Raw genomic sequence first — 27,158 nt, 5'->3', positions numbered from 1 at the left:
GGCAGCACCCACCTGGCAGCGGCTTGGCGAGCCGCACGGCGCTTTCACGCGAGCTCCCCGACGTCTTCCTGCGAGCTTCGCGGCGAGGTGTGGAGCGGCAGCTCCTCTCGGGYGGCCCGTCCGACAGTAGCAGCAGACGACTAGGGCACCTGAGGGGTGCAAAGTAGACAGGTTAAAAAAAGGAAAAAGGGATTAAGTGATGAAAGATGTTAAAGTACCCAACAGCCAAATAAAACCAACCAACCAATCTAGTGCTGAATAGACACAGTCTTAGTTATCAGRAACCAAAGTGTGTTTATTTATTCAATTTTTCATACACTGGTTTATTTGATACATATTTTTTCAATTAATTTAACAAGCCTGCAAAAATACAGCACTTTTGATTTCAATAAATTGTGTTATTACATGGATTTATTTAGCCAGCAGTTCTAGTACTTTTCTCCCTGAATCTCTACAGTACTTCAAATTTCTTCTCCTTCAGTCTTGGTGAAGGATAGAGCTGAGCAAATATTTAGTAATGGATAATTAATTCAGCCGCTTCTTTTCCCGCCTCCTCTGAGACACTCACTGGATGTTGTTCAAGAGTCAGCAAACCTTTCTCTTCTCATGTTTCTAAACTATTTTTGATGGTTTCCAATACTTGTAATGTGAACAATTCTGAATAGGTACAGACCACGAATTACACTGGTCTGACTAGGCAGAAATACCTTCTATAGTCTTGCTTTCTCTCCTTCTCTTACTTGTAAAGCTCTCAGGAAAAAGATACATAAATAAAGCATAAACTCGAAGAAAGCCCACTCACTCTGAAATGTGAACACCCATGGAAAGTAGTTGCCCAGCTCCACTTTAGATACCAAAGCTTGCTTTTATTTCAAAAGGATGCTGCTGGGGGGCCCCAGCCCATAACCTCAGGCCTCGGGGCCGCATTGGTGCCAGCATGGGATCGCGGCCCGGGAGCTGCCCGCTGGCACTGGGGCCGTGCACAGCTCCCACGGCCTTCGCTGGCTGCGCYGCGCTCGTATTCGGGCACTCTTGAACACAATATAAAGTCCTTTCTTCTTGCAAAACTTTACTTACGCAATTCCACAATGAATTGGTAAACACAGAAAGCTCTTGAACTGTTGTTTCTTTTAATTAAGCCCCGTCGATGTGACCATAGGCATCTGCCTAGAGACCTGAGCACTTTCTCTCTTACATGCAAAATTCACAGATGACGAATGTCAGCACCACAAGCCACACACTCAGGCCGTGTGCCTGCTGTCCACCAGCGCCTCTCGTCCTCCTTACAACATTGACAGTAAAGTGCCTTCCATTCCTTGCTGATACAGAGCTTTCTACGTACTAAGTGAAACAGATACGGCATTGCGACTTTTATCACCTCAAATATWACTCTGTTACAAATGTGAATGTGGTTCGGCAGTGTAATCTTTTACTCTGATAAACTATCAAATACCAAAGAAAGCTTCTTAAGTTAATCAGGGCTTAATTTAAATAAACAAGTCAGCAAAAGATTAACAAATCAGTTAAAATTCAGTGGAATCTGAATGCATACTCTGTTCATGAAGTCTCAAGCCAAATTTACCCAAGCAACTACTCTGGGATGAAAGTGGCCTGCTGACATCCTTTTCCTCCCTTTATTTGCACCACTAACTGAAGAAGATGTTAACTTTCTGGAACACCAACACAAACGTTTCCAGCTCCACTGATGGAAACAGTAGCTTTAGCAAAATCACCACAACCATGTGTGCTAAAGCTGTGTGTGAGGAGGAGGAGCAGGCAGGTAACTCCGTTCTTGCCATGCAGAGAAATCAATYGAATCTTCCCAAGATGAGACCCAACTGGCCCTGCAGAGAGACCCCAGGCACCACCGTCCACGGCAAAAATCCCCCCGGCACAGGAAAAGCCCTGCAGGACTGGGAAGTGCTTGGTGTGACAGCAGCCACCCTGCAGGTAAGTAACTCGGTTACAGCAAGCCACCCGCTCTGATGAGCAGGGCTCCTCATAGTTAAATTATTCATACGCACAAATACTCACGTGCTCAGCACCTAAATAGGTAAAGCTAATCATATAAAAACTCTCACCTTAGGCCCAATATTGCTAGTTTATCCCATAGGGGCAATAAATGACCAAACCTTGGCGACTGAAACAGGCCAGGTTGGAGCCARTACAAAGCATCTTTGGGTAGACATGCTATATATACACTTCATGTCCTTTATTAATTTAGTCATCATTTAATTCTGCTGTTCTAAGGACTCTCTCTTAGTGCTTTCAGTACTAGAACTAGTACATATTCAAGTATAATCTTTTTTCCCCATCACAAAAATATCTTCTTATTTCTTCCCCACAAGAGCTGTTGATTATCTTCCAAACAYCTTCATTTTGCAGAAAAAGTCTTCTTAGATTTAGCATACATGTTTTCATTCATTTGTTTTACAACCATCTTTGCTAAGCTAAAAATTTATGCCACATTTGGGTTAAAAATAAAATCAATACATTAAAGAATATCAAAATATTCACAGAKCCAAAATCTAAGGTAAGATAGCTATAAAAATTTCTCCGCAATATTTCACTTACCTTTGGGCAAAAAATGGTTCATTTTGACACGACAACATCTAACACCTCTCTTGCTTGCTTTTTTGTTACTCAGACCATGCTAAAGATAGGTATAAGGAGATCAGCTAATGACTAAGAAAAAACATTCTATTTAATCACAATATGTACATTTAAAGAAGAAATTACTGAGCTGCATTTCAAAATGCATTCATAATACCACTCTGTCACTGCTAATGTGCCAGATGCAAAATTCTTACAAGCACTGCCCAAAAGATAATTCCAACTGACCAGCATCGGGCAAAAGGAAGACTGGAGGGGCAATGAGATCCATGGACGGCAGGAGCCCCCCCCAGTCCCTGTAGCTCTGTCAGCTCCACTCTGCATGAGTTCACTCTCTGCTCACCTCTGCCACGATCTCCTGGGTTCCCACGCAGTTTAGACCTTCCTTTCCTGATCCGTTGCGCCAGGCTAACATGACATGGTTTCCTACATCATTATTTCATAGTGAAATGTTTTGCATACAAGGCATTTCAGAGGTGCTGTTTGGCACATCAGTAATGTAACCATACTTTACATTTGGGCAAGCACGTTAGGTTATATTGCACTGAAACTGTCCTTTAATTGAAAAATTTGCCTGAAGTCACTGAGGAAGCCTGTGGGAAAGCTAGGAAAACAGCCCCTGGCTGCAAAATCCCACTAGCTGCAGGACCATCGCTTTTCTCTTTCATATTAGAGCAGAAAGGAATTAATACATTGAATTTCTCATTGTTATCCTCCTCAGGTTGCTTCATTTTCTGCTTCAAACAGTCCTCTTTCTTTAAACTCACCTTGGATCTCAATTTTCCTCACGTTACAGAAGCTTYATCACCAGTGACAAATGGACAGACAGTGCTGGCTGATGACTTGGAGCAATCCTACATCAAGTACAAAGTGTACCACTTGCAGGGGAGTATGAATAATACCATGCTGTAGCTTTAGTACAATTACATCTCTGCACAGGAAAAAAATGACACCAGAAACAGAAAAAAAAAAAAAAAAAAAAGATATCTGTACCTCCTCTTTCCTGCCAGTGTTCCCAGAGTTTAATGGAATTCAAAGATACTGACTATAAACGATTAAATAAAAAGGCAAATGAAGTTCCTTCTTCTTTATAATCAAGCATAGCATAAGTCTAGCATCTTCTAGGTCCTCTGTTGACAAATCAGTACTTAACRTCTCCAAAGTGTTGTCCATCAGTTGCCTAATTAACCTGACACTTGTCTGGCCCACAGATGATCTCCATCACCTCTGTTCAAGAAGTTAATCCTAACAAACACATTCAGCCTTTCCGCAGCACAGATGGGGGGTTATTTCAGYTTTTTCCTCCCCGCCAATGAGCGCAGTGGCAGCAATCCATCGATCCATTCATTGGCAGCAGACATCATCTCCTGCCAAAAGGCCACCTCCTCTTGCGTGGAGTCCATCCAGTCCACAGAGATGCCATAGCTCAAACCTTAGGAAGAATAAGGAGACRGTAACATTAGGAACAGCCCACAGAGTTTTTACTCCACACAAAAATACTCAATGGGATGTAAGTGCTGCAGGTAGGGTCTTAGCCTAAAAGGTGCTGAGTGCTGCTTGGCAAGGTGTGCCCTCAACACCTCTTGTTCCTCTGCTAAGGACCTCCACTTTACACCAGAGTTCAGAATGAAGTCAATATAAAAGACCCAAATCACAAGAACTTTAAATGTGATCTGCCATGGAAAATAATACTGGGCTCAAGCTCTTCCTTGCTTCTTTCAGAGTGGTAAAGGGGGTCTAAAARGCTTGCTTTCCCCTTAAGAAATCTTGTTGTGGACAGGAAGGGGTATACATCAAAATTATCTTGCTCTTCATTTCATTTACTTAGGAATCAAACATATGATATTGTAAAAGTGTGTAYATTTAATTCCAAGTTGATTATTCAACCAAATTTTCACATGCCTATTACTTGTCAACTACAGATCTAAATTTGATTCATAGCTAATCTTGGGGTTAGTATTTTCATATCTTGTCCATAAGCTTATTCCTGTTGCCACTTCACACTGGACAGTTTACAACACTTCTGGTGACATGATAAAGACTGAAAGCAGAGAACATAAAAGTAAATCTAATAAACCTAAGTGCACCTGCAAGGCAGACCTTCCAGCTGCTACAGGCCTTTCCCAAATACCCTCAAGGGACAATTTTCTTTTATCACAACCCCCTGGGATCTTCTGTCTGTCTTTCGTCTCTCAGGGAGTCCTCTTGCTTAATAATAAATACACCCAGTTTAGAATTTTTCAGACATCCCACTTACTTACAAAAAATACAAAGTTGAACATGCAATCTGTCAAAGCCTTGATATGGGGTACACTGAAAGCGACGATAGCACATTCAGAAAGGGATAAACCTCCACGACTTACAGTTGGACAATGAAATACAGTCCCATCTGCTCTTTACAACTCAGATTTAAAAATACTGGACGTTTTCCTTCAAAAGTGAGTAATCTCACTAAGTGAAACTCTTCAAGCTAAGCACAAGTCTAAGTCCTCCTCTGAACTAGAACCTCACGCCATTAACTCCTAGAGACAGAGACCATCTCCCAGTGAAGCAAAGGGCACCTCAGCCACAGTCTTTCAGCACTGTATCATCTGAACCAAAAAAATACACATTTTTTCCAATTTGTGCTTTACTTCCAGTTGCTGTAGTTTCAGTGCTGGCTCTCTACCAGAACAAATAGTGTATCTAGCCCTGGTTCTCAAACAGCAGTTACTCCTGCTACTGAAGTATTTTAAGGGAGGAGGCGACATGAACAGAGTCACCAGGTGGTGCTGTCCCACGTGGTATTCAAGTTTCTGTATTTTCATCTTCCTCTGTGAACACTCTTCACTCAGAGAAACAGAAATATATTAATGAGTAACATAGCCTCCTTGGGAAGGATAAGAGAAGTAAAGCTCTCTGCTATCTTCTGGAGCCAAGGCTTGAGTTCTTGAGTTTTGCCAGACTAGGGAGTTGATGTCAGCAGAAATTGCTGGAACAGCTGCCATCACAGTACTGGCGTCTGCTCCATCCCAGACCAACATGCGTGGTTGAAGTAGCAAGATCCACACTAATTACTGAGACTCCCCATGCATTGCAGATGCTCTGCAACTTATCATTATATCATGTGGCTCAGCAATATAGTAAAAGTGCTCATTTAAATGTAAAGAAAATTGCTTACCTGTCCCAAGGCCCAGCCTGATTCCTCCAAGGAAATGGTTGGTTAGTTTTTCATGATCCCACACAGTCAGTTCAACRCAAGCATCCTTTAGATCCTCTGTGTGAAAACCATCATACACAATAGTATGATTGAAAACAGGGTTTGTGTCTCTTTTTATAACTCGGGTCTTCTGGTAACTCTTCTTACTTGTGTCTGGAAGCACATAGCTTTGAGAGGAGAAAAAAAATACAGTATGTAGTACAGAATATCACTGAGGTTTCAGTTGCTCCTACAAAATTGTATACATGGGTCTAAACACATCGTAATTGTGAAATAAGGAGGAATTGGGTCTCAAAGTATAAGAAGTCTCTATAGATTTAATGGGAAATGTTGATAATTCCTGGACCAAATCCTTTTTGCAAAGAAAATCCAGTTTTTAAGCAAGTACTTTCAGAAAGGAGGGTACAAACTTTAAAATTCCCTGCTTTCAGCAAAGCTTTTGGTAKGTTGACACTTTAAATAAAGAGATGGACATTACTTTCAGATATTTCTGTTTTCATAGTTTTTCATCATTTAAGTGCCAAAGAATGCATTTCAAAATAWTTATTCTTAGTCAACAAACTTTTATTCAGGAGAATTCCATAAGGGTTTGAAATATATGGAAAACATGGTGAGCACTTCAAATGTCTCAAAAATCTTGAAATTCCTTTAAATTATTTTTAATTTTCTGGAATATTTGCAGCACCTTCTCCCATGTAACAGGCAGACCTTATCTCCCAGGCTGCAGAAAACATCCACACACTGAAAGCTGGAGAAGACCACAGCTGGCTCCAAGTGCCTATATGTCAGTCCTAGTGAGTCCTTAACACATTCTCAAACTTTGCACACAAGTTCGTATCACAGTAAAACTCCCAACTTCACATGAACACACTGAGCTGAGGCACAGCACCCACACATTTCTTCCAGTAAGACATTATTGAGGTAAAAATCACTTAGTGAGTCACARATATTGGTTGACTGAGAACTTTATCACAGCAAGGATTTTTCTAATTTGGTCCCAAGCAAATAACAAGGGCAATTCTTCATCCCTACAGAACACAAGTTCTATACGCTTTATAGGATGGAAGCACTGTTAAGTGAGCTGGAGAAAAGAGAAGAAAAAAACCACTGCTTTGTACATTCAGCTCCTCTCTGGAGACAAAGACCCAACATCAAAGCATGTTCATGCACTTACCATTTCACAAAGGAATCAACTCCAGAAGGACGCAACTGCAGCAGGTCCTTGACATCTTTGACCCAAATGTGAACTTCACCAGAGGGGGGATTCTTGGGACCTGCCATTTAGGAGAAGAGACAAACTCTCACGCCAGTCCTTACACAGTTAGCAAGAAGACAGGCTTCCTCTCCAGGGACTGGAGGGAGCAGAAATATGACCTCTCTGTGTACTCACTTCATCAGGAGCTCTGCACTCCTCTACCTGCGCCCCATATTGTTACCACCAGCCCTCCACGCTTGCAGCTGCGGAGGGCACCCAGTACCACTTGCTGGTGCTGCTTTAAAGAACAATTTCTGAGCGAACTCTAAGCTTGTGCCTGCCCCATGATAAGAGGGACTGCATGTTGCTGCCATCACATCATAGCAGTGCCTATGGTGATCGTAACAGCTGCTGAGTTTAAGGCTGTTGAGCCCTTCCTCTCTTCCCTCAGTCTCCCAATAAATCCAGACTTGCAAATCACATATAGTCTGCAGAYGGTGCTAAGAAGCACCAGTGTTGTGCCGTTGTGCTGATCTCTTAAGATCTTGCTCTAATGAGATTAGTCTTTAGCTAGCCCTAAAAGAGATGAGGCATTGCAAACTGCATGCCGATGAACAGGCAATACTTCTTCTTAATGTGCAAAATATATTACCTAGGCTTCCTGGTGGGACATACTTAATAGACAAATTCATCACTCCTCGATGATCCACACCATTAATGGCAGAAAGACTCTGAAACAGAAACAGTTATGACTGACTAAACAAGGGCTTGTGTTAACACCACAGGGCAAGCAGCTTTTGAGTTTAATGCAGGGGCACAAACAGACAAGCTCTGATTTTGCATGGCTAAAACAGCCCATTCTCAAGGGCAGCCCCTTACTTTGTGATTCTGTTCTCAACCTTAGTCCATYAGAACTAAACGCTTGAGGATTCACAGCAAGGTTGCCCTTCGAGATGTGACCAGCTTGTGTCCAGATAACTAAACATCTCATTTCCAAAAGTTGGCTGTCCTCTATTTTCTGAAAAGAGATCTCAGATCAGACCTCTGAACCCAGAAGCATTCAAGAAACTGTACAGGCCTTATGAGAACTGGCACCTGAATATTTACCTCCCAAGGCATGTCCGATCACATCACCTAGTACTCTACTGTTTTTTCAGGGATAGTCTTTGAAYGAATACAGAGAGAGGCAGAGGAGTTTCTGTTGATTAGTGTCAGATCACATTTATGAAACTCATTATCCCCAGAGAGYGGTCGTAAAATAAGACCCAAGAAGGTCTGTGTTTTGAGCACTGCAAATATTGCACTAACATGGCCAGGGCTTGGGGCTGGGATGGAGGAGTTGTTTTACTCTCCAGGGTGCAATTCAGGCTGTTTGGCTCCACCTCACTGCCCAGAGACCTCAAGGGAGCCTTCCCTTCATGCAGGAAATTCGCTGCCATGGTGCATCGCAGAGCAGYCGTCTGCAGGGCCTTCGGCCAGGGGCAGCGGGGGCTCAGCGGGACAAGCCCTGAGCTAACACAGCCCTGCTCAAGCAGCCAGAGAGGGCTTCTGCCACCCCGCGGGGCTCTGCAGTTGGGCTACGAAGCAGGACCGCAGCTGAGAGGCACTCACCCGGGGCTTCAGCGTGTACCAGTTGAGTTTCCTGTTACTCCAGTCCCAGCTGGCCAAGTCTATTTCGATCTCTCCCAAGAAACTGTTACGTCCCAGTGGGTCATTGTGCCAAACAGAGAGATTTAATTTTTGGATCAGCAATACCATTTTCTCTATTTTATACTAGAGGAAGAAAGAGAAGCCAGGTTGTTCAAACCCTTGTGTTTTTAGCTCCAAAATTAAAATTTTCATGAACTGCTTTCAAAACTGGAAATAAACTACTTAAAAGCTTGAACTAGCTGTGACTGAGAGCCACAAACTCATTCCACACATGCTCTTAAGGACTGGCCCTGCTCTGAACAACTCTTTTTTTGTGCTGCGGTGATACCACCAGCACTCTAATAAAGCTCTTTTGCTGAGCATAGGGAAACTTAGTGCTCTTTTCTTCTTAGGACAAAACCAATTATTCTTTCAAGAATTATTAACATAGGTCTGGACATTGTTAAATAATTCTCTATGCTTTGATGAGTAAGATCACAGAATAAAGATCTGTCTTAATAGTCCCATGCTTTATGACTGCAAGGCAGGGAAGGTAAGAAGAAATAAATGGCAGAGATAATCACATGAGCATTCAGAAGTCCCTTCACCCCCAAACAATCCTTATACTGTATTCAAGAATCCAATAGAACAAACAAACCCTGAAGCCATCATATCTAAAAGTCTGAGCCTGACTCATAATGTGGGACTTACAGTAATATATTTAGGGATTCTCTTTTATTTGCCCTCTGATTTTCAGCCTTTAGCATGCATTCATATTTTCACACTTACACCAGTGGGATCAGAGGACTTTTTGACACTGTTCTGGGAGTGGTAGGTTTGGGGAATTTCTTTTTGCCCTTTTAGTGCAACCYGAAACATTGCTGTCTGAAGCTCCTGCTATCAGAGGAGCTTATGGAAAGTCTCCAGTTACTAGACACATTGGCATCCTCTAGCCTCCTGCCTTCGATGCATAGCAAGGTGACTCCTGCCTGATTCGGTTTGCTTGTTTTCACCCTCCAGTTCTTACAAAAAGATTGAAAGCATCAGTCAAACCAGCAAGTACGAATTTCTGATTTTTCAGTAGTTCAGAAGCTATTCAGAAGTCACATTTCTCTCTGGTTCCTTTCTCGTCAGTTTTCTGCAATCTGTCACTTTTCTCTGGTCCCTRATTTCCAGAGACAGTGTGAATCCATCCATTTGTCAGCTATTCCCCTCCCTTCCAGCTTCCAGTTCCCAGACCTAAGGATGGTGCTTCAAGCTCCTTCCCAGGGAGCAGTCGCAGCTRTCCCTGGGCATTCGGGATGGCCTCACCAGCCTGATCGCAGTGTTTAGCAGATGAGTAAGTAAGTACAACAGCACAAAGACTCACATGCCACCTTCCACACAGCCAAATCCATAGTCTCTGTCAATTCCCTTATTTCCARTTCTCCCCATACCACTGAATGTATTCAACAGTAAGCAGTAAATTCTCCTCCTCYGATGGAGGATGAGATGTAGCTGTGGCCACAGACTAAACACACACCAACCAGCCGGCACACAGGAGCTGTGCAGGCCCAGCTCCTTCTCACTGTCTATGAGAAGTTCACACTCATTTCCCCCGCAGCATCACAGCCCCAGTRTTGTCCCCTAGTGTTACCAGGAAGCAAGTGAAGGACCCCTATCAAGAGGCTCTTTCACCATCTGGCCTGGCACAGCTGCCTGCTACAACACAATTTTTCACAGCATGTATTTGTGCTTACCCTTAACACCTCATTATAAATGGGATTCACTGTTCTCTTCTTCACTGAAGTTTTCCTCTTACCCATTCTAGCTTTGTCTGGGAGCAGATAAGTTTTGACATACCTGTAAAAGAAAACAAACTCCAGCTGGGTATTCRTCAGGATCACCACACTCTAATAAGTGAGTGAGATTTCTGAATGGTGACCTGGAATTTATGGGAACAAAAGACCCAGAGTTGACTCTCTGGAGCCAAAACTAATTAAAGAGATCTGCTAGGGTGTTAACTTGGCTTGCACTAAACTTATAAATCTCACTGGTTGTGGATGGATACCACCAATATTCAGAATAAGCAGCTCCCTAGCCAATCTGCAAAGCCAGCAAGGATTTAAACATGGCCATATACCTATTTTCTGAAATGTCTGTAATGCAGCATCTCTGCACCTTCAAAATCAGGGTGAAATAAGAGAGGAGGGAAGCAGTGGAATGTCTCAAGGACTCTGATTTTAAGTCTCTCTCCTTCAGGGTTCAAATCTGAGCTTATTTTCATCACCAAACTAGAGATTGCCAACCTCTGTAAAACTGCCATTGTGTTACCTGATGGCACTTCTAAGGTTTTCTTTTTGCAAGGACATGTGTCTACATCTCCAGAGGTACTACTGAAATGCATTTGCCACAGGGAGACCAAGAAAGAATACATTCTTGTGATAACAGAMACTGTCTTTGTAGTGATCAAAGCGCACTCAATCTAATTCAGATTTTAGTCTACAGCAACAYTTCTACTGATGCCAATGGCTCCAGACCATCAGCTGGAAAACTCCCAGCAGTAAGCATGCACCAGAAATCTGGAGGAGGGAGGAAAACATGACATTCACAAAGAAAAAAAACACAAGAAAAAAAAATACTCCAGAACACAAAATTCCACAGTTTAGAAGTCATGAGGCACCCACGGATCAGATCTGCCTTTCTTCTCATCCACAACAGCTAGGTCCTTGCACTGGGAGACATGAATCTGGAACTCCCGGTTCTTCTCATCGTAGTCTAAAGCAAACTCAACGGTACCTTGGGCATCCACACTCCCAAAATCGCCACTGTAAACGCTGAGCACACTGCCACTCACCTGCCAAATGGAAAAGTAAAGTTAGTGCTATTGAAATAGGCAGCCTCCTGACTTGGTTTCTGGACCAAGAGGATGGTCTGRAAAGTGCATTCCCAGAGAAACAATCAGCATATTCTGTTCCACAGWAGTACTACGCCCTTGACACAGTAGTGGTGCACATCTGCAGCTGCACTCACATGAGCAAGGGCTGCGGAACCAGGATTTAAGAGAATGAGAACAGGACCTGAAAAAGGGTCTCATAGGGATGTGCTATACCAGACTAAGATTAAGAAGCACTAGGTGTCTGTTCTCCTGAATGCTCTACCAACACCTAACATTTTCACCCTCAATCCCAAAGCATTAGTCAACTGAGTCCAATCTAATTGGGTACCACGTGAGTCCYTCCCTTCGCCACACCTGCAGTAAAAATGGCTGCTGTCCTGACCCAGTCCCATCATTAAGAAATATATTGAGAGAACTTGAACTATCTTTATACAAACTTCTTACTTCTGGYAGATGGAGTTTCYTCTCATTCAATTTTTAAATTAGGCTAGTAAAAATCATACCAATTAGAAATATATGCCAAGCTATTACTATCCTGCTGCTTGCTCACAATGTGCATGGAGCTGTACAAAACAGACATAAACACAGTCCCTGTCTTGAAGAGCCAGTGTCCCACCAGACACTGTTGCCTGTGTGTGTCCACTAACCACAGATGCACACAAAAATGAGGTTTCTGCAAGTATTAAACATGAATTAAGCACCCAAGAGCAACTGTTTTCCTGGAACAAATTTTTTATTTGCCCATAGGCCTTGGGATTCTTTTTTCAAKGGTTTAAGTCTTCCATTGGTAGAAAGTGATGAAGCAGAAACAATACACAGGTCCAGAGGTCCAGAATGATGAGAAAATTTTCCATTGCACAAATCAGTCATTATTACTGATGGGATAACATAAAAGGCTTACAGTTYACAAAGCAAATAATTAACCCTCTTGGCACATTTCTATGATACAGTCATGCTCATTTAATCAGATAACTTCCCTGATAATTAACCTAATTCTTCTCTCTCTCCTACTTCCTTTGGTTCTTAATTTCATTCTATTTTAGCCTACAAGAACCTACTAAATATCTCCTCTCACTTTTTGGAGTTACATTTACCACCCAATTAAGATACTCACCTCAACAGAGAATCTAGACTGAGATATTCAGGAACATGTGACTATGGACACAAAAGGCTCATTTAATGCTCCAAGACGCTCCAAACACGGAGAACGACTCATATGCCCCAAAGTTCATTTGTTTTTTTGGGGGCGGGAGGGAGTACTGTTTGTTTGTTGTTTCTTTAAATGTTTATCTACTTTCATGACCTCTCCCTACAAGCCTTGCTTCACTTACATTCTTTAMACCTCACATACATGTTGTAGAGCTGTCTTCAAAAAAAACACAGCAAACTTGAGCACTTTTAAGTAGTTCCCTGCAAAACACTGGCTGTTAGGAATCCCTTCAACATGCCTAACTAAACATACTCAGCTCTTTTAAGCTTTCMTTAGAAGTAAAGCTCTAAATAACACTTCTGCTGTCCACACCTTTGCTCTGAATTCTCTCTGGTCTGCTGATAAAGGGAAGGATGAGCTTCCAGAGGGCACCAGTTTGCAGTCCTAGCCCTGCCRCAGCTGCATCACGAACAAGTCACTTTATAGCTGTGTGTCTCATTTCCTCACCTAGAAAATGGGCACTCATTTCTCCTGCATACTGCCAGACTTCAGAGAAGCCACACTTTGGAGAAGGGGCTTACCCTCAATTTGGCTAATATTGGTCCAGTAGGTCTCTAATTTGGGATGGTACCTTGAAATACTATTGTAACACAAGTAAGTTACAATCACCATCATTCTTTTAATACTGTACCATGCAGAAACCAACAGGATACTCTAGAGGCCATATCATCAATATCAGCTTAAATGCAGTGTCACSGTATCTGACAGCAAAAGAAACCCTTTCCAGCGAGATGTACGCGTTAAGTACCTACCGAGGAGACAGATGCCATGTCGGAGGAGTGGCTGCCAATGCTAGGCGTCTTTTTGTGCTTGTTAAACTGGAAGCTGATTTCTGAAGCCGTGTCTGATTCAGTCTGCTCAGAAAATAACAAGCATCTTTAAGACCCACAGTATGAGCACTTTGAAATACTACAGAGGAAAAACAACAGCTCAGCAGAGCCCCATTAAACAGAGCGCAGGTTACAAGAGCGGAGGAGAGTGCAGGCAGCCTCCCTAGAGGCATTCCRACAGAGCAAACGTCATCATTAACTGACTCCAAACAGACCTGAATGCAGCCACCCAGACTCTTAGGAAGAGCATGTAATGGTGTGGTTTGAGGCAGAGGGAAACACTAAAATGGTTACAGGATAGAAGGGTTGGTCAGGATTAATGAGATTTTTTCTTATGCTTTTTTCTCATTTATTTATGACATAAATGAATCATCCTCTAGAGCAAGCACTGTCAGTGTCTACAAGAAACACTTTCTTGCAGCTGACTGGCATTCAGGGGATGCTGTGATTATTATTCCAGCAAATTAAGATTTCAGTCCTACCTCAGACAGCAGGAGAGGAGAGGATCTGCTCAGCTCTTTCACTCTGTTAGGTTCAAGAAACTGATGGGGTATCAAATGAGGTTTATTGTACGCTGTAGGTACAAACAAAAAAAAAGGCAACAAGTTATTTTGTCAGAAGGATAAAATATAAGAAAGTCTCATTCTTGATTAAGGTCACAAAGAAGGAAAAAGACCTAATGGAAGGCACTGGAGTATCACGCACTTACCCCATCTCTGTTGTTGGGCTCTGAATCTGGACCCTCCCCAAGACAAGAACTGCTAGTTAAAATTTTTAAAGCTATTTTCAAATTGTTTTCGTTCAGTGTGTGGTAAYGTGTATTCTCCCTCTAGTGGCTAATTTAATATGCTTATTAGCCTAAAGATGCAACTTGTTTGAACCGCTTTCTTTATCTGTGTAGATGTAATTTAGAATGAAAACACACAAACCTGCCCCCGTCAAAGAAACAAAACATGCTAACATTTTCATCTCATCACATCCTGCATACAATAATGCCTAYACGAAAAAGATATGAAATATTTATATCTACAATTTCAGCATTGCATACACATCTCAAATATTCTGCTAGGCAGACCAAGAGATGGGCAAGGGAATGTCTAAAAGAAAAAAGTGTGAAAGATTCAAAAATGCATCAAGTTAGAGAGAAGGCTACTAGACTGCTTAAATGTCTAACTAAAACATATTTGTTCTATTTTTAACTTTCTTCAATAACTTCCTTGATGACAAACCTCATTTCAAAATAACTAGTTCGGTTTTAGATGATATATGTAGATAAATACCTTTGCATATATACACACTTGCTTAATGCTAGCCATGCTGATAGAGTATTCAAYGCTCAAGATGCCCAAGAGCTGCTTTGATAGTAAAGATGTCTATTTAGTATTTTTACTTCTAAACATGAGCAAAATATTAAATTTACCCTCTCTGCGGGTCATCTGTTAAATTGTAAACAAGGAAGTGCAACACAGTAGAGGAGGGTTTCCCAGGGTGAAGTTTGGTGTCCTAATTAAGTTTTAATACAGCGAGCATAAAATCCTGATTCTCTCTGGGGAAACCAAGACGTTGAACTGCGATTCGTGGGGGATCTGAAGCTTCATGACACTGCCTCATAAGACAGCTCGCTCTGTYGTACGATGGGGAATGCATTTGGTGTGAGGTTACCTGATGGTGCGCGACAGACAAGGCAATACAAYGTGCAGTATCCACAGAGCCCTGTTGGGAACTTCCCTCCCTGTCATAAATAGGAGCTGAGTTTACTTAAACAAACAGGCTCTATCCTTTCCTCTGAATAGCTTTAYCTTTACTTAGGCATTATCTTCACAATCTTTGCCATCTCAGTCTTAGGCCTTATGTTTTGGTTTTATGCAAGCTCTTAGCCGCTTTCTTGGGCCTGGCAGCTTTCAACCACAAGTGCCTTTCTTCTCCAAGCCCTCTCCCTTGTTGCTGCTTCCTTGGGCTGCTCAGTAGTGCAAATAGGTTTCCCGGCCGCTGACTTCTTGAGCTTTGCTGCTGCTTCCTGGATTGCCTTCTCCTTAGCCTCTCTTGGTTTCTCAAAAAGAAACCCCAAACACGAACTGGGTTCAGCTGGTAGCTGGGGAGGGGATTGGGCCAACAAGCTCGGTCTGACACGCGGGCTCTTGGAGAGGGGGAAATGGCCAGGTTCAGTGCTGCGAGCAGCAGAGGCACAGGTCCCAGAGTGCCTGTGGTGGGAGCTGACTCGCAGGCTGTGTGCACGGTCTGGCGTACCTGATGGACCTGCTGAGCCGGCCACCATATGGCCTGGTCCCACAGTACATCAACAGGGAAGAGGAGAGATAGGGACAAGCTTTTTGCCAAACCTTTGAAGCCCTCATGCCCGTTCCTGCACACACTGTGTAACATACCATCCATCTAGCTGCAATTTCCTGGCTCTCAATTTAATTTTAGGCACTATAAGCTCTCTAATTTGATGATGAAACAATATGTCATTTTCCTTGCCTGGTACAAGCACAGAAGCACCAGGGATGCAGAACTCAGATGTATTATATTGCCTTCAGGGAATGTAAACCAAAAAGCAGAAAGGAAGATATTACTCACTCTCTGTGGTTGTGTAAATGTTCACCATGCTCTTTGCAAGATTAACGCTGTTTGCTCGGGCCAAAGCCTGAGCAGCGGGAGAACGATTTCCATCTTTCTCTGCAATATAGAAAAATCCAATCAACATGGTGAATAAACACAAACAGGCAGTGTGTCAACAACCGTCTGTGTGAGTGTGTGTGTGTGTCTGTCTGCTGGCTTGTTCACTCTGCTTACAACACATCGCAGTTACACAGGGCTGCTTCCAAATCGTCTCTCTTTAATGTCTCTCCCCATGAAAAGCTCTTCACTCTATGATGGAAAATGAGAACACTGGATTAACCCAGCCCCTCAAACAGATCTTCCAATGTAACACAGCCATCTGCTAATATCATCCTGAAATGAATGTAAAAATAATGCAAGAAATGTGAGAAATGTTAAGAATGATCTGGTATATAAAGGAAATATTTCTGTTTACTTGTAGTGCAACTCAGGATTTTGACGGAGATGTTCTGTGGGGTAGATAATAAGCCAAGAAATGGCACTGTTAAAAATGAAAATCAACATAGTGAATGAAAATGAAAATCAGGCGAGTGTATGGATAATCCTCTCAAATGCATCTTACTCAATTCTTTGAGGACATTAAACTTGGAAAATAAGACATAGAGAGCTCTCCCTCAGTCTTTGCTTGGTAGTGAACAAGACTCAGGGCAAACAGAGCCCGCACTTAAAGCAAATTGCAGTTAAGAAGAATTTTGCTCATATTAACAATCACCACAAGAGTCTGTCAAACCCAGAGTAAGAGGCTGATAACATGGCGATACTATCGATACCTTTAGGGTTGAGAACACGGTGTCAGAGCTCAGAAAGATCAGACGGCTTGTTCAGTCCTCTTTCATTGCAATTTAGTATCCAAATTCACTCGCAGAGCCCCCAAAGGCCAAGATTTTCATTAAACATTGATAGTCAGCTCTGCTCAACTTGAGCAAAGCATGTGGTGGTATCAAGGTAGCCTAATGGCCAAGATATTTGTTAAACACATTTTATTTCTGTTGTTTATGTCTGATACCATGCAAATAACTTACATACCACCACAAAGAATTCCTCTAGTCCTACATTTGAAAAAAGCACAGACTTGCCAGTTAGTGAAATAAAATGAGTTCACATGAGCTGCTGCAGGTAAGGCTAAAGAAATGGAGAGCAGCTCTGAGCTGAGGAGCTGTCAGGGAAGGGATTAGGGCCACCGGGCAGCAAGGAGGAAGGCAAGGGAACCGTATACCACTGCACTCATCTACACCTGCACTGCACTAAGCAGAAGATTYTATTTTCAGGGGTGTTTGCTGAACACATTCCACACATACCAATTTTGCACAAAATGTAAAATGAGATAAACACAGAAATGGAGAAAACGCGCAAAATGCAGAAGGGATCGGGAGGAAAACAGACTTAGGGAAGATGCTCACTGGGATTTCACAGGGTACAGCTACAGCCCTCAGTACCTGAGTAAACAGCTGAGTCCATTCCCTGTGYGACTGCTCTCTCTCCAGATGGTTCACCAGGTGTTGGGTTGTCTGAAGACTCGCACATTTTTTCCTCAGGTAGCTCTCCATTTATTTCCATGTTGTTAAGAGTGCCCAAATCAGACCTTCGCTCTTTCTCATCATCTTTCTCACCATCTGCAAGTGTGGGCTCGATCAATATCTGCACCCTGCTCACAAGTGAATCCACTTGATGCTTGCGCTCCTCTGCCATGATAAACTCATCTGTAGGCGTCTCTGGCTCAAATGTGCTGCCAGACACTTCTTTGGTAGGCGACTCTATTTTGATGGAAGGCACTCGCACAGGCAATCTGGATTTCTTTGAGCAGCACTGTGCTGCCTTCTCTTCCTCCGGCGCAGGCAGCTTCCCATTGCTTTCACTCAACGAGTTATTTTTTGTAGGCAGTGTGCCTTTGCTCTTGGCATACATGGATCTATGACCAAAGGAAACTGAGCCCTTTCTTGCAGGGACTACGTAGCTTGGTTCTTCCTCACTAGAAGATAAAGTTATTGTCCTTTTATAGGGGGTTCTTGTTCTGGTAGAAATGATCGATTTTTCCTCACCGTCCTGGCTTTGGCTGGACTGAACAGAGAGCGAGCGGCACAGCCTGAACTGCCTGCCATTTGCCTCCACGGAGCTCGGGTCCTCGGAAACATTTCCCCCTGTCACAGAGTCTGCTGCCTTCTCCCAAAAGTTCTTCAAGTTCCTGAAGTGTTCACGATYTAGGCCAATATCCTCCTCTTTATTACTCATGGAAGAGATTGTATAGTTCATGCCTTGTTTCACAGTCCGGCTGCTTTCTCCCTCTGCACCAAGTGGTTTGGAGCTTATCAGCAGCTCCTTCTTTGTGAAGCTGTTCTCAGCTGGGCCTGTGTGATTCTCAAATTGCTCTGATCTGGAGAAAGTTCTGCTTGGTTTCTTCTTAATCGGTATCTTGCTGGGACCATACATTTCTTCAGGTGGAGTTTTTGCCWCTGCTGTGGTGCCTGTGGCCCCACTAACAGCATCTCCTCCAGCTGAATTGCTGGGTTGAGGCACAGCATCCTCGGAAAGCTTGGCCGGCAATGGAGATACTCCATGACCTAAAACATTGACAGATGTTCACATGCAATCTCATAATATTACACAGTATTTCCCCCAGAAGGTTTATGCTACAGCTTCTCAAAGGGAAGCCAGAGGGTAGTTTCCAGAAACCACTAACATTTTCCTAGTCCTTCCCCATTTTGTAACTTCAGCAAGTCCCTTTCATCTGAAAAAAAGAACAACCAAACCTAGCCCCTCTTTGCCCTTCCTTCTTCACTATACACACAAAGAAAGCATCTTGTCTCTTGCTGTCTGATGCTGAATAATAAAAACTCAAATGGCTCACTGAACAAAAACCTTACCTTTTCGAGACACATGCAAGCTGTCTGTTGCAGCCACAAATGGATTTGTTCCAGTGTCACTCTCTGAGGACGAGATATCAAGTGTACTGGATCTCTGAATGGAAAACAAATCCTATCAGTGTATATCAACTGGCAAGATGGAAAAAATGTCTTTTATTTGAGCACAGACACCAAGGCAGACAGTCTCTGGAGCCCCTGCCAATAGACATAGATTGCATGAAGTTCCAAGAAATAACAAAAGAAAATGCAGCGGCCATTGCCGTATTACCTTGTACGATGCATACAACAGGACAGGACGTCTTGGCTTTGGTTTTGGCAAGACTTTATGCCCCTCTGCAGTATCAAATGCAACTGCACTGGATCTGTGGGAGATGAGAAACACCTCAGGAAAGAGATGAGGGTAGGACACCCTCTGCGGGCGTCCTCTGCACAGGCGATCTGCCAGTGCAGTGCCAGGTAAGCTCTGTTCAGTTACGCTGCCACTCCCATCTACTGATCCAGCCCAACATATTCTGGCTCTCCAGAGCTGGYTTTCCTCATCTCTTTGGAATGACTTGAGGACATGTTAAACGGCCTGAACTTAGAGTAAGGACAAGTCTTCCACTGCAGACAATAAAGAAGTTGCTCAATAAAAACAATGGTGTCAACTTCCAGGCTTATTCAGACTTTCCCCCTCTGTGAGAAAACTGTAGGGCAAACATGGGATGTGGCAGTGCTAAAAGAGCCCAAAGTTACACAGCAGGGAGATGCCTTTCCAAACTTTGGCCCAAAAAGGAACAGGTCTGGCTGCTCTACCCTTCTCCACACAGGCCAGCGGCTTAGCCGCATTCACTGAGAATTTATAAACAGCAGAAATCATTACAACGACAATAGTTAGGACAAAACTATAGTATGGGATATAGATATCCATGCTTGGAATATAAGTTGATTGCAAACTACTTGGTAAAAAAAAAAATAGAAGAAACATACATCACAAGCAGTTTATCTGACTGCTTCTACCTTCCTTGGAAGAGTCCAGTTGTGGTTGTTCTCCAGATGAGAAAAGCAGTCACACTGGACCACTGGTGAGATTTAACATAGGAATGCTTTGTGCTTAAGCTTGTCTGAGAAAAATTAAGTTTTTCAGAGTTTAATCAAAACAAAAGAAAAAGACAAGGAACACTGCTGCGCTGGTAAAGCAGGAGCATCTCGAGCAAGTTGAGGCTGCATTTGTGTTAAATAATTCCCTTTGATCAGCTGCAAGAGGTCAGGAAGCACTGTCAAGGCCCATATTTAATAATTACTTGGGGCAATTGTCACCTGTGAAGAGTGATTCCTCATTTTGTTGACAAAAATATGCAAAGAGATGGGAACCACAGTAAATGAAAATGTGAATATTTTAATGGCTTCTCCATAGCTCGTAAATATTGAGTGAATTCAACGATCTGCTTGGTGAGGTGCTTTTACTGGGTGTTTCTGCAYAGTCAGCAGAACTTGAAATTCTACCAAGCTCTGATGCAGAGGGCTGAGCACTGGACACAGTGGTCAGCGCTGGCAGGAAATGACCAGTTTCCTAAACAGTTCATTTTGTTAGCATTGCTCCATRGCAAAAATTAAACAAATAAAAATCACAATTACTTTGAAAAACTACCCAGAATATCCAGACATTAGCGACAGCTTCCATTTTACTGATGCCTTATCAAATCACGCAGGAAAAACCTTTCTGGGATAAGCACATTACCACTTAGTTACTGGGGGAGGATTGATAYTCTGACAATTCCTGGAAAAGGGATTTTAAAAATATCCTATATCACATATTGCTAATAGGGTTTTGGGAACTCAGTTAATAGACCAGGGTCGCATTCAATTTCAATTTTCCTTAGAAGTAAGAGCAGCAGCCAGCGCCTGGCGTGAGCAGCCGGGGTGGCGTGTGGCCAGGGTTACCTCTCCTCTCCTGCGCCAGGAGCACGCTCGGGGACGGGAGGACTTGYGGCTGCTCTGCTGTCCAGACCGCTCCGGATGTGCTCGTTAGGCTCATCTGTTATATAGCAGAGATGATTGAGAAACAACATGTCAGTGAACGTGCAATAGCCACAATGTTTTACTTGGTGAAAACGAGGGCTCCTTACACGATTCCCACCAGCACAAGCCCTGGGGAATTTATGTGGGGCGGCTGATGGGGGTCTGCCTGCTGCCCCGCAGAGCGYGGCCACCAGGGCAGTGTCACCTGCGATCCCCACGTGGCAAAGCACCTCCAGGCCTCTTGGACCTGAGAGCCCAAACAGAGTTGGCTTATGCCTGACTAATGACAGGAGCTGTCACATCACAAGAAACCTTAGCAGGGCACTGCTGGGGCTGTCAATAAAGTTAATCCGTTCCAGGATTTAAATTCAGCTATTTCCTGTTTTGACTCAAAGTCATCCGATCTTGGCAAACAAAGGAGAAGGCCAATACAGTTAATGAGGAGATCCCTGCTATTTTTACTGGCACAGGGCTCAACTGCGTCTTCTAAGCTCTCTCTGACCCTAAAAAAAAAAATAGCAGAAGACGGTAACCCTTAGAACAACCTGCTCAGATAAAAGGTTGCACTAGACATTCAGCTGACAAATATGCTTTCTTGCTACTGTAAAACCATAAAGATTAAAACCTCAGTGATGCAAAATTTAGCTTAGTTTGGCCAAAAAAAAAATACACAAGGTTTGCACATATTTATTCACATGCAGCTATGTCTATTTAAAAGCGTAAATTCACTTATTACAAAATCTGTCAAAAGTTTTTTAGCCTAAACTTCCTTACATAATGGAATCAGAGGCTCAAAGGCCTCATACACGACATTAAATAATAATACTGTTATTTGTTACCTGTTTAGAAAACTCCATCAAACYCAACAGCGGATTAATCCTAGAGCCAGCCTGTAAACACCATTTCTACACCGCCTGGGTGGTGCCATCCTGCCCCAGGGCAGCCAGCCTGCGGGTAACCGACAGATCCCATCGGGAAGCACCGCGAGTCAGAAAACAGCTGCAGTCCSGATGGTTTTCCTCCCGCCTCGCACATGGCCCTGTGGCCTTCCCTGGGCTGCCGTGGGGTGGAGGTGGCGCACAGCAGGCTTTGCTGAGAGCTGGCTCCCATTTTCTCACAGCAAGCCTTTGGGGAGAGGGCTGCACCATGTCCATGTAAACGCTGCTCTGCAAAAAGCGCCATAGAACATTTTTTCGGGACTGAAAAGCCTTGACGTGGTTGATGGCACATGCAGGAAGGACACGTCACGTGCAGGCCTGGGAAAGCACACTGAGGAGCATTTATTTTTACAGCCAGCCACATACTCCCCTCCTGCCCCAAACCTGAGGGAGGGAGACGCCAGCAGGCAAGTGGCCTGGAATCAGAAGAAYAAAACACAGCTGCCATGTTTTCACTCTGCCCATGGTGGTTAAAAAGACCTTGAYGACAAAAGACCATGTTCCTCTCTTACCTCACTTCTAAAGGCACGGCATCATGTTTGGTTTTTTCTGACATCCCCTCCTCAGAGAACTTCTTAGGAGGGCTCCCATCTCAAGATTGAACAAGGTGCTCATCTCCTCTCATCCAAATTACTGTCCATCAGTACCGCTCAGTCACTACCACACTTAAGCTTCACTTAACCACAAACAAATAGCTTATCAGTACATTGTAACCCATCAAGATAAGTAAAATGCCCTGGGTAGCTTTAGGATGAGACAGAATAAGAGGTAAACTCCATTGGAAATTAGCAGTGGCCTGACCAGTATATATGCATGTATGTATGTATACGTATATACACACACACATATATACATATGCATATATACACACATACAAACACACACACACACACAATCACATATATAGGTGTGTGTGCATGCACAGCCACAGCTGGTGTGATGCCTTAGCCGCCTCCCCCGTTTCCTAGCACTCTCAGACCCAGGCATTCAGCCCTTGGAGAAAGCACTGCTACGGGTGCTGTAGGGAGCTATCTTGCTTCGGCAGGTGGATCAAACAGCCTCTCTGCTAGACAGCTTTTAGCTCTTGTGCATTGACCGTACCCATGCTAAAGGTGAAGTTATCACCAAATCCAGCCAGCTGCCCAGACTGAGACGCTGCAGCCGCGGCGTTTCTCGCAAGATGTACAAACTGCTTGTCACCTCCAGCCCAGCGAAGTTCCCTCGGCACCGAGCCGCACAGCTGCCTGGGTTGCAAGCTGCCTGGCTACGTAGCAATGCCCACGCTACTTCTGAATAAACCAGCACAAGCACTGGGAAGGGCAGAACTGGGGTAACCTTCAGCTCATCCCAGCCTAACTTACTCTGCTTCTCACCAGATCAAATAAGCCAATTCTGAGGGTGCTGTCACGGATAGCCTCATTACAGGAGCCACCGAGCTTGCCCTCAACTTGCTCGCTCATCTCTGTTGCTTCATAGACTGCAACTTAAGTATAGGGTAGGTATCTATTCTATATTTATGTTGCTGCCCCACTACCAGTGTCTTCTATTTATAATCAATCGCTACTGTGAAATCGCTCAGGGACTCGATGCAGCCATCCCTTCTGAAGGTTAAAGCATTGCTTGAGAAAAAGTCACCGGGCTTTCTTCTGTGCAGGTATGAATTTCCACCCCTTTCAGCATATTCACCATTCAGCATATAGCATTCTCAAAGGGAATGCCAGAAACTACCTCAATAGGGTTGTTCTGGGTAGGGATTTTCTCATTTCATTCCCTAACATAACTATCAAAGACTTAAATCAGGATTAAAAGCCCTGGAGTCATGAAAATATTACATTTATTTGCTTAGATGAATAYGCACCGTTCATCACCTTGAAAGTCAACAGCAGGTGAGTAGACCTGATCTCTCCAGGAGAAGAAGAAAAACTTGTCAAGATGGCAAGCAAAGGCCCTTAGCTCATTTGTTGTAGACTGAACCTGAGTTGCATGGCTAAATTATTTGGAAAGGGTCTCGTCCCTCCCCTTGATGGGCTAAGCGCTGTTCTCACTGGTGCAAGCTAGCGTGAGAAGCGCTTGCCCTCCCGTGTGAAGGGAGGCTGTCTCTGTATAGTAACCACTGCGGGGGCTGAGTGTGCAACAGATAACAGGGAGGTGAAAATACTAGCTGCAAAATCCTGATCCTCAACCTACACTGTAAAATGGCAGTGAGAAGAGGAAGCAAAACAGTCACATTATGCCTGTGATCTATCAAAATAAGGTGGAAAATAAAGAGAAAGAAAGAGAAGAAAAAGTTGAAAAGGAAGAAARAGGGCTAAGTCACTATAGTAATTTAGTAACATTTGCTTCATCCTTCTTAAAACAGCATTAGTCAARTACCCAAAATATACAAGCAATTGATCTCCAGAGGTCCCTTCCAACCTGAACCATTCTGCGAATATGTGAAGCAAAGACAAACTTTGTATATTAACGCAATATTAATAAGGAAATTATTTTAGAGGATAACCTGAGGCCACATTTCATGTAAACATCAGCAGTAAAGGTTAAATCGAAAACCAAAAGCACTTCAAATTTTGCTTTGCTGAAATGGGCTGCAAGCAAAGGAGGCTGATGCTACCAGCAAGGCACAAGGCAAATGAATTCCATTCACTGCTGACTGTTTGTAGAAGTAAGGCCACTCATCTGACCTGGGACCCTTTCAGTGGCAAAGAGGCTGCTGAAGTATCTGTCTCTTCACACAAAGAGGGTACAAGCAAAATTGCACATCCTCAAAAAGCAGAGCAGCCATGCAGAAACAGCCAGTCTACTYTGTCAAGCTGGAAAAGGTTTTACATGTTTTCATATTCTGGAGATATGATAAAATAGGAAATTTAATTTAATAAATTAATAAATAAATTTAATAAATTCTTAATACAAGGATAAAAGCAACTCTTTGTGTAAAATRTAATGGGCCAGTTTTGCACCTAACACTCCACTGAATCTATCCCAAGTTACAGGATCTGTCAGGAATAAGCAAAAAAAAAAAAAAAGAGGATTCTCAAGTACCAAAGTCCCTAGCAAGTGTTTAGCTTTGAGTATGTGTCTTAGTAATGTTGAGTTAGGAGAAGTTAACTAAAGTTGGACTTTAGAGAGGGGAGCAAACTAATGTTACAGAGAGATACTGGTCAAGGAGGCTGAATAAACAGAAGAACAATCTTTATTGCTGCTACACCACAGCAAGAAATGTAGCTGGGCCCAGAAAACCGGGCTGGCCTGGTGGAGATGACATTTGAGTTTTGGACGGATGGAAGGTAAGTCTGACTTTACTGCAACAGAAGAGAGGCCAGTGACGACATTAAGGAGCGTGGCAGACTGCTTTGAGCTGTCTGTCAAAGCCATGGCTTCCCCAGAGCAGCAGCAGCCAGTTACTTCACAGCCACGTCTGAGTATCTGTGATTACTCACCCTGACAAATAATCAACCTGGATCTCTTGTGTGAGACTGGGATACAGTCCCAAAGTCCTGCTGCTGAGTCAGTTGGCCTGTCTTCATGTGCAGGACTGGATGTGAATCATCTTCAGTTCTGCTCTGCACAAATGCTCAGCACAAAGTGCCAGCTCCAGGCTGGTTACATTTGGACTCTAAGCACAGTCCTGCTCATTTCACACAGGGCTGCTTTCTTCTCTTCACAGCCCTGAGCCATCAAATCTGATTTGTTCTTTTTTATATACAACCATGAGAGTTCAGCTGCATGTCAAATGACACGCAGTGCATCTTGCCTTCTGCTAGAATTAGCCCAAGGTCCYAGACATACTTTGCTGAGGCACAGCGGCCTGGGTACCATTCAGACCTGGCCCCAAAGCCCTTTTCACTTTGAAAGCTACCTTGTGCCTAGGAGTTTCTCCCTCATAGAAAGCTGGGCATGCTGCACTGTACTGACATCTCCCTCTCAGAGGAGGTAAATTTCTGCCAGAAGAGAGGCACCCCTCTCCTTCTGCAGAGCTGACCCCACTGTCCTGGGTTCTGCCCTCAAAGGGGGCTGGTGAGAGCAGCCAGCTATCCTGCTTTTACCGGAGCAGTCTAGGAACTGGGGGTCTTTGACACAGATGTATCAGTTTGGTGCCAGAATTTGTACCATGTCATCCCTTTCCCTAAGTCCTCGGGCAGCTTCAACAGGAAACAATTCCAGCAATCTCTTACGAACAGATGTTTTGGAAGAAAGAAACCGAGGTGAGGAGAAGGCATCTACTGCATGTAGCTAGTGCACAGGCTTTACCTCTGCCACACTGTAAGTTTTTCCTTGGGCCTTGACTTCGATAATCAGATATTTTTTCTGGTACTGAAAGCTTAGCTAAGAGCCCTCTCACTACATATACAGGTGGTCTCTAACATTACATACAAATGGCTCCCTGATATAGGGAGACCTACATACCTAACACATTTTTTCGGACCATCACTTCGTTTTGTTAAGATGCACGCTAACATACTTACTTTCTAGCTTGCCTTTTTTCCTTCTAATTGATGCCCGAAGCAGATCTGACCCTTCTAAGTCTTCTTGAAATCGTTTTGCCTTCACTTCTGAAAACCATTCACCAGTCACGAATTTCTTCTTCTTTTCATCCTTGATGGAGCCCTGAATCCGCCTAAAAGTCAATAAGAACATTACATACTAGAAAGGTCTCCAAGGTTTCAGTGTCCCCAACCTACCTTTATGACCACTGTACGTACAGCGGAACTGCCTACTACTACAAAGGATCCAGGGATTTTTTTTTTTTTGCAATCACAAGGGCCAAAATTGCTTTAAAATGAAAGCTGATTCATGTTTTATTCAGAAAGGAAACAGTACCTTGTAAACACAGGCTTTCACATCTTCCAAACCTTACAAATCCCAAATGGAGCCACTTGGCAAGGAGATCTGTCCATTTGTTTTGTACCACAAGGGTTTGGGAAGGGGTAGGGCTACTTACAGATCCTACACTTCTCTGGTTTGCTTGTCTATTAACCTCTTTCTGACCTGCAAAAAATTTTTAGATCAAATCTGATGTAAACCATCAAAATGAATTATGTTTTTTAGGGGACCAATCTGGCCCTGWAGCATTCTCCATAGACATTACTCCTCTCCCTCTTGCCGTGCCAGTTTTGGCACACAAACAGTTAGCTCTCCTTCCTGAACACAGCTTCTCTTACTGTAACTGGCTTGGGCACACCCAGGG

At 43.4% G+C, this 27,158-nt stretch overlaps 1 protein-coding gene across 3 annotated transcripts in view; it reads right to left on the bottom strand.

Annotated features, from left to right (window-relative positions):
- Positions 1-61: 61 nt before the first annotated feature.
- Positions 62-27,158, bottom strand: part of LOC146587329 (synaptotagmin-like protein 2) — a 75,019-nt gene continuing 47,922 nt past the window's right edge. For 2 of the 3 annotated variants that reach the window (XM_085319784.1, XM_085319783.1), the window contains 15 exons: positions 26,437-26,588; positions 20,958-21,051; positions 19,303-19,396; positions 19,035-19,128; positions 17,610-18,731; positions 16,132-16,230; positions 14,037-14,128; positions 13,477-13,578; positions 11,303-11,472; positions 10,376-10,478; positions 8,619-8,780; positions 7,660-7,738; positions 6,987-7,086; positions 5,774-5,979; positions 323-4,045 (listed from right to left, as the gene is read on the bottom strand). In XM_085319784.1, the coding sequence (XP_085175910.1) occupies positions 3,900-4,045; positions 5,774-5,979; positions 6,987-7,086; positions 7,660-7,738; positions 8,619-8,780; positions 10,376-10,478; positions 11,303-11,472; positions 13,477-13,578; positions 14,037-14,128; positions 16,132-16,230; positions 17,610-18,731; positions 19,035-19,128; positions 19,303-19,396; positions 20,958-21,051; positions 26,437-26,588 (2,815 nt within the window). In that variant the 3' untranslated portion in view covers positions 323-3,899. Of the gene's footprint in view, positions 150-322; positions 4,046-5,773; positions 5,980-6,986; positions 7,087-7,659; positions 7,739-8,618; positions 8,781-10,375; positions 10,479-11,302; positions 11,473-13,476; positions 13,579-14,036; positions 14,129-16,131; positions 16,231-17,609; positions 18,732-19,034; positions 19,129-19,302; positions 19,397-20,957; positions 21,052-26,436; positions 26,589-27,158 lie in introns of those variants that run through there. The other variant, XR_014897670.1, reaches the window with a different exon arrangement.

This window comes from Rhea americana, unplaced genomic scaffold (assembly GCF_003343005.1).
Source record: "Rhea americana isolate MKP2758 unplaced genomic scaffold, rheAme1 scaffold_6, whole genome shotgun sequence".
In the NCBI taxonomy this organism is placed as follows: Eukaryota; Metazoa; Chordata; class Aves; order Rheiformes; family Rheidae; genus Rhea; species Rhea americana.
This window is presented reverse-complemented; position numbering and strand designations above follow the sequence as displayed.